Consider the following 16,205-nt stretch of genomic DNA (forward strand, 5'->3'; position numbering starts at 1 on the left):
GACTGCGCAAAGCTACATACATGGAAGGAGGAAAACAATTCTAAAAAACTCTACTTTTCCGGGGTGACTTCACATTTACAAAGGTGTGATAGGGACGACAAATGTAAGAAAAAATATTTCAGTATTTCTTTTTTTTTCTCTTTCCATCTCATTTTCTGTCATCCTTCCTTCCTTCCTTCTTCTCAGTCGTCGATCTTCATTTTCGTTCCATACACCTGTAGCAACACACAGAAAGAGAAACAAAAACCACGTACATTCAAAATCCATATTCCATAGAAATTCTTGAGCAACTCATTGATTCCAATAAAAACTGGTCAAAGTACACCACAACGGTTTTTCTTACGCTTCTTTCTATTGTCCATGTTTTTCGCACTCAAATCAATGTGTCTCGCTGACTGCATGTCACGGCCCGCATTTACAGCATCAGTCGTTTCGGTATCGGGTTGGCCAGTAAACGGTGTGTCAGACAAACCGCTACGTTCATCCGACTTCTCTTTACTTAGACACATATCAGCTATAAATTCAAATACTTGTGTCACGTTAAAGTCATCTTTTGTGGATACACGAAAAAAGGGCACCTGAAGCTGCATTGCAAGCTGCTCCGCCTCTTCGTTAGTAACAACGGAATCATCAACTAGGTCGAATTTTGTCTGGCAAAGAACCATAGGGATTGACCCACAAACGTTCTCAACATTCTTTTTCCAATTTGGCATGTTCATAAAGCTATCTTTATCAACAGTACTAAACGCTAGTATCGCAGCAGCAGCACCACGGTAATAAGCCTGTGTAAGAGAATTGAACACCTCCTGCCCTGCCGTGTCCCAAAGCATGAGTTTCACAGTTGTGTTGGAATAGCGAAGAAACACATTTTTCTCCATGAACTCAGCCCCAATGGTTCTCTTGTATGGACTCAAAAACTCTCCCTTAACGAAACGCCGCAGCATCGACGTTTTGCCTACATTTCCATCACCAACAACAATTACTTTGATGCTGTATTCCACACACTCCAGCATTGATTAATGTTCTCGCACTGTCGCTATCAGCGTCCCGGCGTAGTATCAGCCAGGATATAGGGCGCACAAATTAGCTATTATGATCCTACTCAGAATTGCAACAGTTACCACTAACAAAAAAAAAAAATAATGGAAGAAGAAGGTGATATTTTTCATGCGTAATGGGAAATACACATACCATAACATAACATCAGAATATATATATATATATATATGAGCAGAAGAAAACAGAATTCGCTGAATAAATAATAGATAATAAAAAAAAGAAAGAAAAGATAGGGAAAAGGAGTCCAAAAAAAAAAAAAAAACCGTGCTGAGGTTCACCAGTTTGAACTCGAAAGACATTTTTAACCTTTGTAAATATTTCCCTAACTCCATCACAATTCACAAGAGGAAAGTACAAAGAAAGCAAAAAGAAGAAGTTGCCCCCTAGAATTGACATTTTTCGACCAATTTTTTCGTCTCTTCGTTTATTGATGCCGGCATATCAACTGCAATTGTTACATACATATCCCCAGTTCTTCCCGTCTTGCGATCAGGAAAGCCCTTGCCGCTCACACGTAATTGACGACCGTTCTTGCTCACCCCTGTTAGTGGCAGGGCACTTGTTGTTCCGTCAAGACAGACCACATTTACTGTAGTACCCAAGAGAGCTTGTTTCAAGTTAATGTGGACTGTTGTACGGACATCTGCACCACTCCGCTCAAAACGCGGATGCGGCTTCTCGTCAAGCACAAACACCATATCGGCCATCACATTAGGAGGATATCCTTGCACAATACCTCCTTCACGTTCAAAGCGAATCTTTGTGCCCTTCTTGTAACCAGGAAGCACCTTAACTTCAAACACCTTCTTTTCCGTACCACCTGGAACTTGACGAGACACATTAAACTTCTTTGTGCATCCTTGATAAATCTCCTCAAGTGTACACGCAAAAGTATATTCAACAGGAGGTACCTCATGAACAGGTGACATCTCAGGAGAGCCAAATCCAGACGCAAACCCTTGAGGTCCACCAAACCCACGGAACACGCGGTGAAGACCAGGACCACCGCCACCAAATTCCTCACCCCCAGCAAATGGATCGCTGGAACCAAAAAAAGTACGAAAGATATTAAACGCGTCACCCTGTGAAAAGGAGTAGTGCGTACCACCAGGAAATCCACCCTGAAAATTAGCACCAGCACCACCATCAGTAGGGATACCTCCCTTTAACCCTTCCTCTCCATACTTGTCATAAATCTTCTTCTTATTCTCATCGCTCAAAACATCATAAGCTTCTGAAACCTCCTTAAAACGACGCTCAGCTTCTTCACGATTCCCTGTACACTTATCAGGATGGTACTTCAACGCCAACTGATGATAGGCCTTTTTAATCTCAGTAGGCGTTGCATTCCTACCAACGCCAAGAACCTTATAATAATCAATACCCATCACACCTTCGAAAATACTCCAAAAGAGATCACTCTATGCCTTATATATATCTCTCTCTAAAAAAAAAAAGAAAGAAACTCCATTTTTTTTTTTTTTCAAACACTTAACTGTACACAAAACAAAATACTAACCGCTGCGATTTGGAACATAAATAAAACAAAACTCACAAACAGCCACCAAACATAAGGAAAAAGAATCAAAAATTACACTACCCAAACGATTTTCAAAAAAAAAAAACAATTACAACACCTACGCAACATATACACATATATCTCAAGCCAAGATACAAAAAACAGATTCAGCATTCAATTTGAGCAACATCAAAACAAGCATAGGAACCCTTCACAACAAACAAAATCAGTAGCGTCTTTCCATCATGTTTCCGATGGAGCTGGTTGGCAATCCATCGCACAACCACAGACTCCATTTACAAAATAAATAAAACACACACAGAAAAAAAAGAAGGTAAAAAGAAGAAAACAGAATTACGTTTTTACACCGAGCTGCCCCACAGCAAGCAACCAAGACGGCAACAACCACGCACCCAAACATCGCCTGCTATACCAAGTGTCTCCTCTGCTGCAACGTCATTCTCTATTATCATTTCCCACTAAAATAAATAGTAGTACAAAAAACGAGGAGTGTAACAGAAAAAAGAAAAACCATTTTTGAATTTCAAGTGCAGGTCACTGCAGAAATGGGGGAGAAAAAGGAAAAAAGGACACAAATGCCACTTACGAGATTACCTGCTGCTACTGCCCTTGCTTTTCTTGCATCCACCCACGAACCCTTTAAAACAATTTGCAGCAACACCAGCACAGAAGGGGGTGGGTGTGCGGTTGCGTGGGTTGGGGAAGTCATCTGCAGCATGGGAGCCACAAAGAACCAATTTCTCCACCTTCTCCGTCTGGGTTTCTCCTTGCGGGTTGAAATATACATATCCGCATGACAGCACGTGATCCCGCTCATGCCGTCTGCCGATTCTGAGGAGTGGCAACTTCAATCGGTGAGTGTTCATCATTCTCCACTGGGGGCTCCTCAGCAGGGGCCTTCGCATCGCTCTCCTCCCAAGGGAAGAGGAAGAACACTTGCAGGAAAAAGCAGATCATACCAATCCCGCCAAAGAAAATGAACGCAATCGACTGGCCCTTGTCCTGGTCACCAGACGGGCCGCCAGAAATCCTTTCCGTCGCAATCGGGTAGCACACGTTGATGACAACATTGAAAATGAACTGCACCATCATTACAAAGGATGAACCCTTCGGACGGAACGAGCGTGGGAACAGATCCTGGGCCAGTACGTAGAAACACGGGCCAATGCCAATCTCGAATGCAGCAATGAACACGGCAATGCCAGTGATCGCAACACCGTTCTTTGCACGCGTCGATGCCACGCCAGGATACACAGGGACACCACACAGAAACAAACATGCGAGGGATGCCACGAGTGAACACGCGACAAACAGCTGACGCATCGTGAGAAATGAGGCAAGCGGGATCGAGACCAGAGTCGTCACAAAGTTCCATATCATCACCACAGCGTTTCCCACAAGAGGCTCCATCCCAAGCCTGCCCATGATCGTCGGCGCGTAATTCATCACAGCATTGATACCAGTCAACTGCAACGTCCCTGCCACTGCCACACCAATTAACATTGGTCCAATCATCTTCACGTAGCTGTACTCGTTCAGGTCCGGCGCATCTTCACCGGCAACAGTTCCACCAATAAATGTTGTTTTGCTCTCACCCAGGAAGATACCAAGCGCAATCATGAGCAGAGAGCAGCGTCGAGAAGGCGCAATAGCCCTGCATACGGCCCTTCATCCTCGTGTTCGTGTCAAAATTGATGCTTTGACCGAGGGCCAATCCCATCAGGGCAGCAAGCATGATGCCGAATGTGGTGAACACCTGGAACAGCACACCATCCACCTTGGAGTTCTTCGGGTGTGCGTTCTGGTCAACGTACATCGGGCAGGCGACACACACCAAACCAAGCACAGTACCAATGAGCAGACGACCAACGCACAGCACCCAGAACTGATCCGCGGCAGCAGCAGCGTGGTACATCACCGACGCCACGACGCTAACAATGCCAACAACCAGAAATGACACCTTGTGGCCGAACCGTGCAGCGAATCGCCCGGCAAATATAGATCCAATCATGCAGCCCACAATCATCGCACCAGCAAAGATACCATTATAGGTGGCGCTGTAGCCTGTCGGATTCTTGCAAATATCATCACTGTACACCCAGTTGCACCTCTTGTCGGCAAGGCAAGCGGTCTCAGTATTGTGTACCAACTCACAAGTGAATTCGCTCCACCCACACACATTACTGGTGGTGTTCCACACGCAATCCGCATTCAGCACATTGTCGCAGGCAGTAGGCGTCTTGTACATAGAGCAGTCTGTCGAGATGAGTTGCAAACGGGCGTACACGGCAACGAAGCCAATAGTGAAGCCGTTCAGCGTCCCTCCAACCACCTGCACCTGTGCAACCTTCAGGTTCTCCAGTGAGAAGATCCCAGGGGCGTTGTCTGAGCCGGTAGGTGCATTCTCATTTCGTTTGTCTTCATTTTGGTTCTCATCAGGAGCTAGTGCCATGTTTTTCTCGCTTTGGTACTCATCAGGAGCTAGTGCCATGTTTTTCTCGCTTTGGTACTCATCAGGAGCTGATGCCATGTTATCCTGTGGTGGTTGACTTGTTGGTCTTGCTTATTATTACTTTTGTCTGTCGCCGGTACACTCTAAAGATTCACAAACAGAAAGAACTACCACCAGTGCAAAGGAAACCAATATAGTACAGGTGCAGAAAAAAAAGGGGACCAGGTCGTAGAACTGACGTGGGCACCAGCAAGATTTCACTTAGTAAAAGTCTGAAAATACCCTCACTCTCGTACAGGACAATTTTCTGGAGAAAGTGGGTGCCCCAATTACAGTTTACCCAAAGAAAAACAGCAAAATCAAAACCATCAATTATCTTGTTCTCCTACCTCGTCTTGGAAAAAAGCGTTCATCATTCTCCGGTATCAAACCCATTAGAATATATTTGTTTGTTGGAAAAAAGTTAAAAGAACGCACCGAATGCGATGAAGTAGAATTAACCAAAGGTTTTTTTATCTCTCGAGCACACTGTACCCAATGTATTTTCCTTTGCTAGCGGTTACCTCATCTACAAAAGAAAAACCCATACCTCACAGCTGGAACATAACATAATAGGGATTATTTTAACATAGTTTCGAGTGGGAGGTCACTCGTTTGACTGTAAAATCGCTTACAAAAACGCACAAAATTATTGCAAACACCCTCTTCGATCTAGCTGTACATGAGGGGAAAACAAAGCATATAAATCATGACAAGAAAACAAATATGAAATTATTGAAAAGGGCTAGATAGAAAGGAAAAATAAACAATAAAAAAATGCGAGTGGTTGCTGCCCTTATTCTTGTTGCTTCAACCACTACGATCAAAGTTGCAAATACATGCACACAAGGATTGCCTGCCACTGCGGAGATACAAAAAGACTTTGACTCTCAATACTGCCTACCTACTTACATGACTCTTTAGAAACCCACTCTCGAGTTATGTACCAAACCAAAAAACCTCAAGCACTGTGTCGATTTTCTGGTGTGGCAACTTCAATCGGTGAGTGTTCATCATTCTCCACTGGGGGCTCCTCAGCAGGGGCCTTCGCATCGCTCTCCTCCCAAGGGAAGAGGAAGAACACTTGCAGGACAAAGCAGATCATACCAATCCCGCCAAAGAAAATGAACGCAATCGACTGGCCCTTGTCCTGGTCACCAGACGGGCCGCCAGAAATCCTTTCCGTCGCAATCGGGTAGCACACGTTGATGACAACATTGAAAATGAACTGCACCATCATTACAAAGGATGAACCCTTCGGACGGAACGAGCGTGGGAACAGATCCTGGGCCAGTACGTAGAAACACGGGCCAATGCCAATCTCGAATGCAGCAATGAACACGGCAATTCCAGTGATCGCAACACCGTTCTTTGCACGCGTCGATGCCACGCCAGGATACACAGGGACACCACACAGAAACAAACATGCAAGGGATGCCACGAGTGAACACGCGACAAACAGCTGACGCATCGTGAGAAATGAGGCAAGCGGGATCGAGACCAGAGTCGTCACAAAGTTCCATATCATCACCACAGCGTTTCCCACAAGAGGCTCCATCCCAAGCCTGCCCATGATCGTCGGCGCGTAATTCATCACAGCATTGATACCAGTCAACTGCAACGTCCCTGCCACTGCCACACCAATTAACATTGGTCCAATCATCTTCACGTAGCTGTACTCGTTCAGGTCCAGCGCATCTTCACCGGCAACTGTTCCACCAATAAATGTTGTTTTGCTCTCACCCAGGAAGATACCAAGCGCAATCATGAGCAGAGAGAGCAGCGTCGAGAAGGCGCAATAGCCCTGCATACGGCCCTTCATCCTCGTGTTCGTGTCAAAATTGATGCTTTGACCGAGGGCCAATCCCATCAGGGCAGCAAGCATGATGCCGAATGTGGTGAACACCTGGAACAGCACACCATCCACCTTGGAGTTCTTCGGGTGTGCGTTCTGGTCAACGTACATCGGGCAGGCGACACACACCAAACCAAGCACAGTACCAATGAGCAGACGACCAACGCACAGCACCCAGAACTGATCCGCGGCAGCAGCAGCGTGGTACATCACCGACGCCACGACGCTAACAATGCCAACAACCAGAAATGACACCTTGTGGCCGAACCGTGCAGCGAATCGCCCGGCAAATATAGATCCAATCATGCAGCCCACAATCATCGCACCAGCAAAGATACCATTATAGGTGGCGCTGTAGCCTGTCGGATTCTTGCAAATATCATCACTGTACACCCAGTTGCACCTCTTGTCGGCAAGGCAAGCGGTCTCAGTATTGTGTACCAACTCACAAGTGAATTCGCTCCACCCACACACATTACTGGTGGTGTTCCACACGCAATCCGCATTCAGCACATTGTCGCAGGCAGTAGGCGTCTTGTACATAGAGCAGTCTGTCGAGATGAGTTGCAAACGGGCGTACACGGCAACGAAGCCAATAGTGAAGCCGTTCAGCGTCCCTCCAACCACCTGCACCTGTGCAACCTTCAGGTTCTCCAGTGAGAAGATCCCAGGGGCGTTGTCTGAGCCGGTAGGTGCATTCTCATTTCGTTTGTCTTCATTTTGGTTCTCATCAGGAGCTAGTGCCATGTTTTTCTCGCTTTGGTACTCATCAGGAGCTGATGCCATGTTTTTCTCGCTTTGGTACTCATCAGGAGCTGATGCCATGTTATCCTGTGGTGGTTGACTTGTTGGTCTTGCTTATTATTACTTTTGTCTGTCGCCGGTACACTCTAAAGATTCACAAACAGAAAGAACTACCACCAGTGCAAAGGAAACCAATATAGTACAGGTGCAGAAAAAAAAGGGGACCAGGTCGTAGAACTGACGTGGGCACCAGCAAGATTTCACTTAGTAAAAGTCTGAAAATACCCTCACTCTCGTACAGGACAATTTTCTGGAGAAAGTGGGTGCCCCAATTACAGTTTACCCAAAGAAAAACAGCAAAATCAAAACCATCAATTATCTTGTTCTCCTACCTCGTCTTGGAAAAAAGCGTTCATCATTCTCCGGTATCAAACCCATTAGAATATATTTGTTTGTTGGAAAAAAGTTAAAAGAACGCACCGAATGCGATGAAGTAGAATTAACCAAAGGTTTTTTTATCTCTCGAGCACACTGTACCCAATGTATTTTCCTTTGCTAGCGGTTACCTCATCTACAAAAGAAAAACCCATACCTCACAGCTGGAACATAACATAATAGGGATTATTTTAACATAGTTTCGAGTGGGAGGTCACTCGTTTGACTGTAAAATCACTTACAAAAACGCACAAAATTATTGCAAACACCCTCTTCGATCTAGCTGTACATGAGGGGAAAACAAAGCATATAAATCATGACAAGAAAACAAATATGAAATTATTGAAAAGGGCTAGATAGAAAGGAAAAATAAACAATAAAAAGTTAGCAGATCCCAATTGTTAATGCGAGTGGTTGCTGCCCTTATTCTTGTTGCTTCAACCACTACGATCAAAGTTGCAAATACATGCACACAAGGATTGCCTGCCACTGCGGAGATACAAAAAGACTTTGACTCTCAATACTGCCTACCTACTTACATGACTATTTAGAAACCCACTCTCGAGTTATGTACCAAACCAAAAAACCTCAAGCACTGTGTCGATTTTCTGGTGTGGCAACTTCAATCGGTGAGTGTTCATCATTCTCCACTGGGGGCTCCTCAGCAGGGGCCTTCGCATCGCTCTCCTCCCAAGGGAAGAGGAAGAACACTTGCAGGAAAAAGCAGATCATACCAATCCCGCCAAAGAAAATGAACGCAATCGACTGGCCCTTGTCCTGGTCACCAGACGGGCCGCCAGAAATCCTTTCCGTCGCAATCGGGTAGCACACGTTGATGACAACATTGAAAATGAACTGCACCATCATTACAAAGGATGAACCCTTCGGACGGAACGAGCGTGGGAACAGATCCTGGGCCAGTACGTAGAAACACGGGCCAATGCCAATCTCGAATGCAGCAATGAACACGGCAATGCCAGTGATCGCAACACCGTTCTTTGCACGCGTCGATGCCACGCCAGGATACACAGGGACACCACACAGAAACAAACATGCGAGGGATGCCACGAGTGAACACGCGACAAACAGCTGACGCATCGTGAGAAATGAGGCAAGCGGGATCGAGACCAGAGTCGTCACAAAGTTCCATATCATCACCACAGCGTTTCCCACAAGAGCCTCCATCCCAAGCCTGCCCATGATCGTCGGCGCGTAATTCATCACAGCATTGATACCAGTCAACTGCAACGTCCCTGCCACTGCCACACCAATTAACATTGGTCCAATCATCTTCACGTAGCTGTACTCGTTCAGGTCCAGCGCATCTTCACCGGCAACTGTTCCACCAATAAATGTTGTTTTGCTCTCACCCAGGAAGATACCAAGCGCAATCATGAGCAGAGAGCAGCGTCGAGAAGGCGCAATAGCCCTGCATACGGCCCTTCATCCTCGTGTTCGTGTCAAAATTGATGCTTTGACCGAGGGCCAATCCCATCAGGGCAGCAAGCATGATGCCGAATGTGGTGAACACCTGGAACAGCACACCATCCACCTTGGAGTTCTTCGGGTGTGCGTTCTGGTCAACGTACATCGGGCAGGCGACACACACCAAACCAAGCACAGTACCAATGAGCAGACGACCAACGCACAGCACCCAGAACTGATCCGCGGCAGCAGCAGCGTGGTACATCACCGACGCCACGACGCTAACAATGCCAACAACCAGAAATGACACCTTGTGGCCGAACCGTGCAGCGAATCGCCCGGCAAATATAGATCCAATCATGCAGCCCACAATCATCGCACCAGCAAAGATACCATTATAGGTGGCGCTGTAGCCTGTCGGATTCTTGCAAATATCATCACTGTACACCCAGTTGCACCTCTTGTCGGCAAGGCAAGCGGTCTCAGTATTGTGTACCAACTCACAAGTGAAGTCGCTCCACCCACACACATTACTGGTGGTGTTCCACACGCAATCCGCATTCAGCACATTGTCGCAGGCAGTAGGCGTCTTGTACATAGAGCAGTCTGTCGAGATGAGTTGCAAACGGGCGTACACGGCAACGAAGCCAATAGTGAAGCCGTTCAGCGTCCCTCCAACCACCTGCACCTGTGCAACCTTCAGGTTCTCCAGTGAGAAGATCCCAGGGGCGTTGTCTGAGCCGGTAGGTGCATTCTCATTTCGTTTGTCTTCATTTTGGTTCTCATCAGGAGCTAGTGCCATGTTTTTCTCGCTTTGGTACTCATCAGGAGCTAGTGCCATGTTTTTCTCGCTTTGGTACTCATCAGGAGCTGATGCCATGTTATCCTGTGGTGGTTGACTTGTTGGTCTTGCTTATTATTACTTTTGTCTGTCGCCGGTACACTCTAAAGATTCACAAACAGAAAGAACTACCACCAGTGCAAAGGAAACCAATATAGTACAGGTGCAGAAAAAAAAGGGGACCAGGTCGTAGAACTGACGTGGGCACCAGCAAGATTTCACTTAGTAAAAGTCTGAAAATACCCTCACTCTCGTACAGGACAATTTTCTGGAGAAAGTGGGTGCCCCAATTACAGTTTACCCAAAGAAAAACAGCAAAATCAAAACCATCAATTATCTTGTTCTCCTACCTCGTCTTGGAAAAAAGCGTTCATCATTCTCCGGTATCAAACCCATTAGAATATATTTGTTTGTTGGAAAAAAAGTTAAAAGAACGCACCGAATGCGATGAAGTAGAATTAACCAAAGGTTTTTTTTATCTCTCGAGCACACTGTACCCAATGTATTTTCCTTTGCTAGCGGTTACCTCATCTACAAAAGAAAAACCCATACCTCACAGCTGGAACATAACATAATAGGGATTATTTTAACATAGTTTCGAGTGGGAGGTCACTCGTTTGACTGTAAAATCACTTACAAAAACGCACAAAATTATTGCAAACACCCTCTTCGATCTAGCTGTACATGAGGGGAAAACAAAGCATATAAATCATGACAAGAAAACAAATATGAAATTATTGAAAAGGGCTAGATAGAAAGGAAAAATAAACAATAAAAAGTTAGCAGATCCCAATTGTTAATGCGAGTGGTTGCTGCCCTTATTCTTGTTGCTTCAACCACTACGATCAAAGTTGCAAATACATGCACACAAGGATTGCCTGCCACTGCGGAGATACAAAAAGACTTTGACTCTCAATACTGCCTACCTACTTACATGACTCTTTAGAAACCCACTCTCGAGTTATGTACCAAACCAAAAAACCTCAAGCACTGTGTCGATTTTCTGGTGTGGCAACTTCAATCGGTGAGTGTTCATCATTCTCCACTGGGGGCTCCTCAGCAGGGGCCTTCGCATCGCTCTCCTCCCAAGGGAAGAGGAAGAACACTTGCAGGACAAAGCAGATCATACCAATCCCGCCAAAGAAAATGAACGCAATCGACTGGCCCTTGTCCTGGTCACCAGACGGGCCGCCAGAAATCCTTTCCGTCGCAATCGGGTAGCACACGTTGATGACAACATTGAAAATGAACTGCACCATCATTACAAAGGATGAACCCTTCGGACGGAACGAGCGTGGGAACAGATCCTGGGCCAGTACGTAGAAACACGGGCCAATGCCAATCTCGAATGCAGCAATGAACACGGCAATGCCAGTGATCGCAACACCGTTCTTTGCACGCGTCGATGCCACGCCAGGATACACAGGGACACCACACAGAAACAAACATGCGAGGGATGCCACGAGTGAACACGCGACAAACAGCTGACGCATCGTGAGAAATGAGGCAAGCGGGATCGAGACCAGAGTCGTCACAAAGTTCCATATCATCACCACAGCGTTTCCCACAAGAGGCTCCATCCCAAGCCTGCCCATGATCGTCGGCGCGTAATTCATCACAGCATTGATACCAGTCAACTGCAACGTCCCTGCCACTGCCACACCAATTAACATTGGTCCAATCATCTTCACGTAGCTGTACTCGTTCAGGTCCAGCGCATCTTCACCGGCAACAGTTCCACCAATAAATGTTGTTTTGCTCTCACCCAGGAAGATACCAAGCGCAATCATGAGCAGAGAGAGCAGCGTCGAGAAGGCGCAATAGCCCTGCATACGGCCCTTCATCCTCGTGTTCGTGTCAAAATTGATGCTTTGACCGAGGGCCAATCCCATCAGGGCAGCAAGCATGATGCCGAATGTGGTGAACACCTGGAACAGCACACCATCCACCTTGGAGTTCTTCGGGTGTGCGTTCTGGTCAACGTACATCGGGCAGGCGACACACACCAAACCAAGCACAGTACCAATGAGCAGACGACCAACGCACAGCACCCAGAACTGATCCGCGGCAGCAGCAGCGTGGTACATCACCGACGCCACGACGCTAACAATGCCAACAACCAGAAATGACACCTTGTGGCCGAACCGTGCAGCGAATCGCCCGGCAAATATAGATCCAATCATGCAGCCCACAATCATCGCACCAGCAAAGATACCATTATAGGTGGCGCTGTAGCCTGTCGGATTCTTGCAAATATCATCACTGTACACCCAGTTGCACCTCTTGTCGGCAAGGCAAGCGGTCTCAGTATTGTGTACCAACTCACAAGTGAAGTCGCTCCACCCACACACATTACTGGTGGTGTTCCACACGCAATCCGCATTCAGCACATTGTCGCAGGCAGTAGGCGTCTTGTACATAGAGCAGTCTGTCGAGATGAGTTGCAAACGGGCGTACACGGCAACGAAGCCAATAGTAAACCCGTTCAGCGTCCCTCCAACCACCTGCACCTGTGCAACCTTCAGGTTCTCCAGTGAGAAGATCCCAGGGGCGTTGTCTGAGCCGGTAGGTGCATTCTCATTTCGTTTGTCTTCATTTTGGTTCTCATCAGGAGCTAGTGCCATGTTTTTCTCGCTTTGGTACTCATCAGGAGCTAGTGCCATGTTTTTCTCGCTTTGGTACTCATCAGGAGCTGATGCCATGTTATCCTGTGGTGGTTGACTTGTTGGTCTTGCTTATTATTACTTTTGTCTGTCGCCGGTACACTCTAAAGATTCACAAACAGAAAGAACTACCACCAGTGCAAAGGAAACCAATATAGTACAGGTGCAGAAAAAAAAGGGGACCAGGTCGTAGAACTGACGTGGGCACCAGCAAGATTTCACTTAGTAAAAGTCTGAAAATACCCTCACTCTCGTACAGGACAATTTTCTGGAGAAAGTGGGTGCCCCAATTACAGTTTACCCAAAGAAAAACAGCAAAATCAAAAAATCCCTTTTTTCTTTTACGTTGCCGTAGGAAAAAAAACAAAACATACCAACATCCCAGTAAGATAATGGCGTCACCACTCACCTACTTTTGCTCACCCAAAAAAGAAAAAGTATAAACATTGCGAACTAATACTCACGAAGTTTTTTAGAACTCCTCGAACTGTTACTGGACCTTGGAGTACTGATTTGGTCATTTTAACGGCGCTCAGCCATCAAAAAAAAAAAAAAAAAAAACGAGCTTTGAGTTTATCTACATAAAATATAGTTTCTTTATCAAGCAGAGCAATAATAAAAACATTACCTACCTTCACCTTATGGTAACGAATGTTAAAGCAATCTGAAACACATATGCATATGCATACCTTCGGAGTACTTATATCAAAGGGTATAAAAATAATAAGAAAGTCATAGGGATATTATAACATGAAATCTACATCAGAGATTATCGCGCGACAACACAATTTGTTCAGAGACACAAAATTTGGCACAATGACCACTCCAGCGACTGCCCTTGCTCTTCTTGCTTCACCGCCCCCAACTCTGAGACCCCCAAAAACCATCTGTAGCAACACCTGCAGAAGAGCGTAGGGGGACAGCTGCCACCTGGGAGCCACGAAAAACCATTTTATCGTACAAATTTCTTCATTTTCCATTTATATATAGAAGAAAAAAATTCTCTTTGTAAGCGCAAGAATGACACTACGATGAATGGACGTTACCGGGTTTCCCAAGTTCAACAGGAGAGCGGCCATCAGAGTCTGAGTGATGCTCTGCGTCACCGCTTCCTGCTTTCTTATCCTCCCAAGGGAACAGGAAGAACACCTGCAGAACAAAGCACGCAAGACCGATGCAACCAAAGAAAATGAACGCAATCGACTGGCCCTTGTCCTGGTCACCAGACGGGCCGCCGGAGAGAGCCTCCGTCGCAATCGGGTAGCACACGTTGATGACAACATTGAAAATGAAGTTCACCATCGTCACAAAGGATGAACCCTTCGGACGGAACGAGGGTGGGAACAGATCCTGGGCCAGTACGTAGAAACACGGGCCAATGCCAAACTCGAATGCAGCAATGAACACGGCAATTCCAGTGATCGCAACACCGTTCTTAACGCTCCCGCTGGCGAGGCCAGGATACACAGGGACACCACACAGAAACAAACATGCAAGGGATCCCACGAGCGAACACGCGATAAACAGCTGACGCATCGTGAGAAATGAGGCAAGCGGGATCGAGACCAGAGTCGTCACAAAGTTCCATATCATCACCACAGCGTTTCCCACAAGAGCCTCCATCCCAAGCCTGCCCATGATCGTCGGCGCGTAATTCATCACAGCATTGATACCAGTCAACTGCAACGTCCCTGCCACTGTCACACCAATTAACATTGGTCCAATCATCTTCACGTAGCCGTACTCGTTCGGGTCCAGCGCATCGGAATCACCCTCACCGCCCTTGCCACCAGTGAACCTGGTCTTGCTCTCACCCAGGGAGATACCAAGCCCAACCATGAGCAGAGAGAGGGTAGTCGAGAAGGCGCAGAAGCCCTGCATACGGCCAACCATCTTTATATCCGTTGAATAATTGATGCTTTGACCGAGGGCCAATCCCATCAGGGCAGCAAGCATGATGCCGAATGTGGTGAACACCTGGAACAGCACACCATCCACCTTGGAGTTCTTCGGGTGTGCGTTCTGGTCAACGTACATCGGGCAGGCGACACACACCAAACCAAGCACAGTACCAATGAGCAGACGACCAACGCACAGCACCCAGAACTGATCCGCGGCAGCAGCAGCGTGGTACATCACCGACGCCACGACGCCAACAATGCCAACAACCAGAAATGACACCTTGTGGCCGAACCGTGCAATAAATCGCCCGGCAAATATAGATCCAATCATGGCGCCCACAATCATCGCACCAGCAAAGATACCGCTGTAGGCCGAGCTGTAACCAACAGGGTTCGTGCACTTTTCGTCACTGTACACCCAGTTGCACCTCTTGTCGGCAAGGCAAGCGGTCTCAGTATTGTGTACCAACCCACACGTGAAGCCCTTCCACCCACACACATTACTGGTGGTGTTCCACACGCAATCCGCATTCAGCACAGTATTGCAGGCAGTAGGCGTCTTGTACATAGAGCAGTCTGTCGAGATGAGGTAGAAGTGGGAGTACACAGCAACGAAGCCAATAGTGAAGCCGTTCAGCGTCCCTCCAACCACCTGCACCTGTGCAACCTTCAGATTGTCCAGTGAGAAGAATGCAGGGGCGTCGTCGGATATCGGTGTTGCATTGCTGTGTCTTCTCTCCTCTGTGGGGTACTCATCAGGAGCCGTCGTCATTTTTTCCTTGGAGTCGAATCCCTGTGTGCTTGACTTTTAGTTGTTGTGTTTACACTCTTGCGCAGTTAAGATCTACAAATAAAACAAAATACCACAAGTGTACGGAAAGTAAGAAACATTGCAAACTCAAAGAGTCAACACACGAAATTGAACAAACGTGGGGTCATTAAGAAGCACACATAAGCCCCTACCCAAATACAAAGCGTAAAAAAGACTACTACCGACGTGGAGCAGTGTAGTCAAAGGGATCACAGATCTTATCTACCACCAAACACATCATGCTAGACACATAAATCCCTTGTTTTTTCCTACAACGTCTTGGCGCCGACAGGAAAAGGGTCACAATCACCACACCATTATCGCAAGTGATAGTTAGGGATCGTATAAACAATAAAAAAAATACAGCTACAACTCCTCCTCCGCAGCAAGTGTCAACGTTGCCTTTTCCCAATTATATCCCTCTACAATCTACAAACATA

General features: G+C 46.6%; 7 protein-coding genes across 7 annotated transcripts; all 7 read right to left on the bottom strand.

Annotated features, from left to right (window-relative positions):
• Positions 1 to 314: 314 nt before the first annotated feature.
• LSM04_009666 (Small GTPase) lies at positions 315 to 1,013 on the bottom strand (the record flags this gene model as incomplete). The annotated part of the gene is made up of 1 exon (XM_067334069.1): positions 315 to 1,013. The coding sequence occupies one exon, from the start codon at positions 1,011 to 1,013 to the stop codon at positions 315 to 317; it is 699 nt and encodes a 232-aa protein (XP_067186516.1).
• A 429-nt stretch (positions 1,014 to 1,442) lies between these two features.
• Positions 1,443 to 2,447, bottom strand: LSM04_001442 (DnaJ domain; the record flags this gene model as incomplete). Its single annotated transcript, XM_067334070.1, has 1 exon — positions 1,443 to 2,447. The coding sequence occupies one exon, from the start codon at positions 2,445 to 2,447 to the stop codon at positions 1,443 to 1,445; it is 1,005 nt and encodes a 334-aa protein (XP_067186226.1).
• A 965-nt stretch (positions 2,448 to 3,412) lies between these two features.
• On the bottom strand, positions 3,413 to 5,129 carry LSM04_001359 (Major facilitator; the record flags this gene model as incomplete). The annotated part of the gene is made up of 2 exons (XM_067334071.1): positions 3,413 to 4,124; positions 4,207 to 5,129. 2 exons carry the CDS (start codon positions 5,127 to 5,129, stop codon positions 3,413 to 3,415), a joined length of 1,635 nt encoding a protein of 544 aa, XP_067186221.1.
• Positions 5,130 to 6,051: 922 nt separating this feature from the next.
• LSM04_003697 (Major facilitator) lies at positions 6,052 to 7,770 on the bottom strand (the record flags this gene model as incomplete). Its single annotated transcript, XM_067334072.1, has 1 exon — positions 6,052 to 7,770. The coding sequence occupies one exon, from the start codon at positions 7,768 to 7,770 to the stop codon at positions 6,052 to 6,054; it is 1,719 nt and encodes a 572-aa protein (XP_067186304.1).
• Positions 7,771 to 8,712: 942 nt separating this feature from the next.
• On the bottom strand, positions 8,713 to 10,429 carry LSM04_001491 (Major facilitator; the record flags this gene model as incomplete). Its single annotated transcript, XM_067334073.1, has 2 exons — positions 8,713 to 9,424; positions 9,507 to 10,429. 2 exons carry the CDS (start codon positions 10,427 to 10,429, stop codon positions 8,713 to 8,715), a joined length of 1,635 nt encoding a protein of 544 aa, XP_067186229.1.
• A 944-nt stretch (positions 10,430 to 11,373) lies between these two features.
• Positions 11,374 to 13,092, bottom strand: LSM04_007611 (Major facilitator; the record flags this gene model as incomplete). Its single annotated transcript, XM_067334074.1, has 1 exon — positions 11,374 to 13,092. One exon carries the CDS (start codon positions 13,090 to 13,092, stop codon positions 11,374 to 11,376), a length of 1,719 nt encoding a protein of 572 aa, XP_067186448.1.
• Positions 13,093 to 14,079: 987 nt separating this feature from the next.
• On the bottom strand, positions 14,080 to 15,726 carry LSM04_002036 (Major facilitator; the record flags this gene model as incomplete). Its single annotated transcript, XM_067334075.1, has 1 exon — positions 14,080 to 15,726. One exon carries the CDS (start codon positions 15,724 to 15,726, stop codon positions 14,080 to 14,082), a length of 1,647 nt encoding a protein of 548 aa, XP_067186249.1.
• Positions 15,727 to 16,205: the final 479 nt, after the last annotated feature.

This window comes from Trypanosoma melophagium (genome assembly GCF_022059095.1).
Source record: "Trypanosoma melophagium isolate St. Kilda chromosome Unknown ctg7segment1, whole genome shotgun sequence".
In the NCBI taxonomy this organism is placed as follows: Eukaryota; Euglenozoa; class Kinetoplastea; order Trypanosomatida; family Trypanosomatidae; genus Trypanosoma; species Trypanosoma melophagium.